Below are 1,645 nucleotides of genomic sequence, written 5' to 3'. Positions count from 1 at the left end.
CAGTCCCCTTCGTTCCCGGCTGCCGCCGCCGTCCGGGAGCTCCCCGGGGCACCTGTGCCCGGTTGTGCCCGCAGTAGCCCTCGGGCAGTTACACAGTTGTTTTGTGTTAAAGGCTGTGAAGCATTCCAAATCCACAGGGATTTTTTTTTCCTAGTAGCCCTTGTTTACAGGATCCATCTCTCCGTTATTTAATACTTGTTTTTCCTGCGCTTCTACAGAAAAATGGAAATCGCCACTCCTCCCACATCCAAGTGTATCATATACTGGAAAAGAAAAGTCAAGTCGGAATACATGCGCCTGCGGCAGCTGAAGAGGGTTCAGGCGAACATGGGGGCTAAGGTAAAGAAGGGGTGTCCGCAGGGCTTTGCCGTGCCGGGCAGCGTTTGAGCAGCCGTGTGCTGCACCCCGGGAATCTATCAGCCGGATACGTTGGAAGCGAGACTCCTCCTCGCGCTCCGTGATTAGCCTGGAGCCGTGCGGTCGGCAGCAGTTGTACCCGGGAACCGCAGCAGTCCGTGCGCTCTTTAACGCACCCCCCGCGTGACCCCCTCGGCGCCGGTGGGTTGCCGAGGCCGTGCTCTGCTCCTCGGCAGGCAGGGTATCGGATGAGGTCGGCTGAGATCCGGAGTTACCAAAGCTGCCGGGCATCGGGGGGATTTTCAGCCCAGTTTTGTACCAATGCTGGGTTTAATTAGAATTCCTCCTAACGAGCGCCGTCGATGGGAAATGCTCTGCCTTGCCTGCGTTTTGATCCCTGATGCAGAATCTCAGGAGGGGTTTTGGCGTTCTCGGCGCGAGTTCTTCGGTCTGGAGCGCTGCTTTCTCTTGCTTCAGGCGCTGTTTGTGGCCAACTTTGCGAAGGTTCACGAGAAGACTCAGATGCTGAATGAGGACTGGAAGAAGCTTCGGGTGCAGCCGGTGCAGCTGATGAAGCCGGTCAGCGGGCACCCCTTCCTAAAACAGGTTTGGAGAGGAGAAGGGGTGGGCTGGAGCCGTGAGGATGCAGGGTTGTGTGGGTGCTGACCCAGGGTCAGGCTGTGCCTCGCACTCCTCTGGGATGCAGAAATGGGCAAAAACCATCCCCCGCCCAGGGGGTTTCCTGTAAAGGAGCCCAAAGTGAGCGCTGGGCTTGACTGTTGGTCCTGAAGTGCAGCTTCCCTCGGGCTGTGGCCGCCTCCCGTGGCGGTTTCCTGACGGCCCTTCTCCTTACATTCCAGTGTACCGTTGAGAGCATTTTCCCGGGGTTTCCAAGCCAGACGCTGTACATGAGGACCCTGAACACGGTGGCGCTGGTGCCCATTATGTACTCCTGGTCCCCCCTTCAGCAGAATTTCATGGTACGTGGGGAGGCTCTGGGGTGGTCTGTGGCTTTCCCGGCTCTGCCTGGTGTGAGCTGGGGATGTGCTCCTGCGAGGCGCTCCGGAGGCTCCCGTGGCAGGCTGGGGGAGCAGTGTGGCACCAGCCACAGTGGTCAGTGGTGCCGTGGTCTGGTGTCCTTGCTCCTGAGGTTACCACGGGAATGCTCCTCCGCTTTTTGTGTCCTCCAGGGAGTGAGCTACCGCTGTGCCTTTCACTGCGCTGGCTCCACTCTGCCTTGAACGCGCTCACTGATGGTTTTTGGCTGTTTATTATTCTTGGCAACGTG

The 1,645-nt window shown here is 58.5% G+C and overlaps 1 protein-coding gene across 1 annotated transcript in view; it reads left to right on the top strand.

Moving 5' to 3' along the window:
- Positions 1 to 222: 222 nt before the first annotated feature.
- EZH1 (enhancer of zeste 1 polycomb repressive complex 2 subunit) overlaps positions 223 to 1,645 on the top strand; it is a gene marked incomplete at its 3' end in the record, with an annotated part of 6,006 nt that continues 4,583 nt past the window's right edge. The window contains exons 1-3 of the mRNA XM_010156259.1: positions 223 to 339; positions 835 to 963; positions 1,218 to 1,337. Of these exons, the coding sequence (XP_010154561.1) occupies positions 223 to 339; positions 835 to 963; positions 1,218 to 1,337 (366 nt within the window). The remainder of the gene's footprint in view (positions 340 to 834; positions 964 to 1,217; positions 1,338 to 1,645) is intronic.

This window comes from Eurypyga helias, unplaced genomic scaffold (genome assembly GCF_000690775.1).
Source record: "Eurypyga helias isolate BGI_N326 unplaced genomic scaffold, ASM69077v1 scaffold21427, whole genome shotgun sequence".
NCBI classification, from domain to species: Eukaryota; Metazoa; Chordata; class Aves; order Eurypygiformes; family Eurypygidae; genus Eurypyga; species Eurypyga helias.
This window is presented reverse-complemented; position numbering and strand designations above follow the sequence as displayed.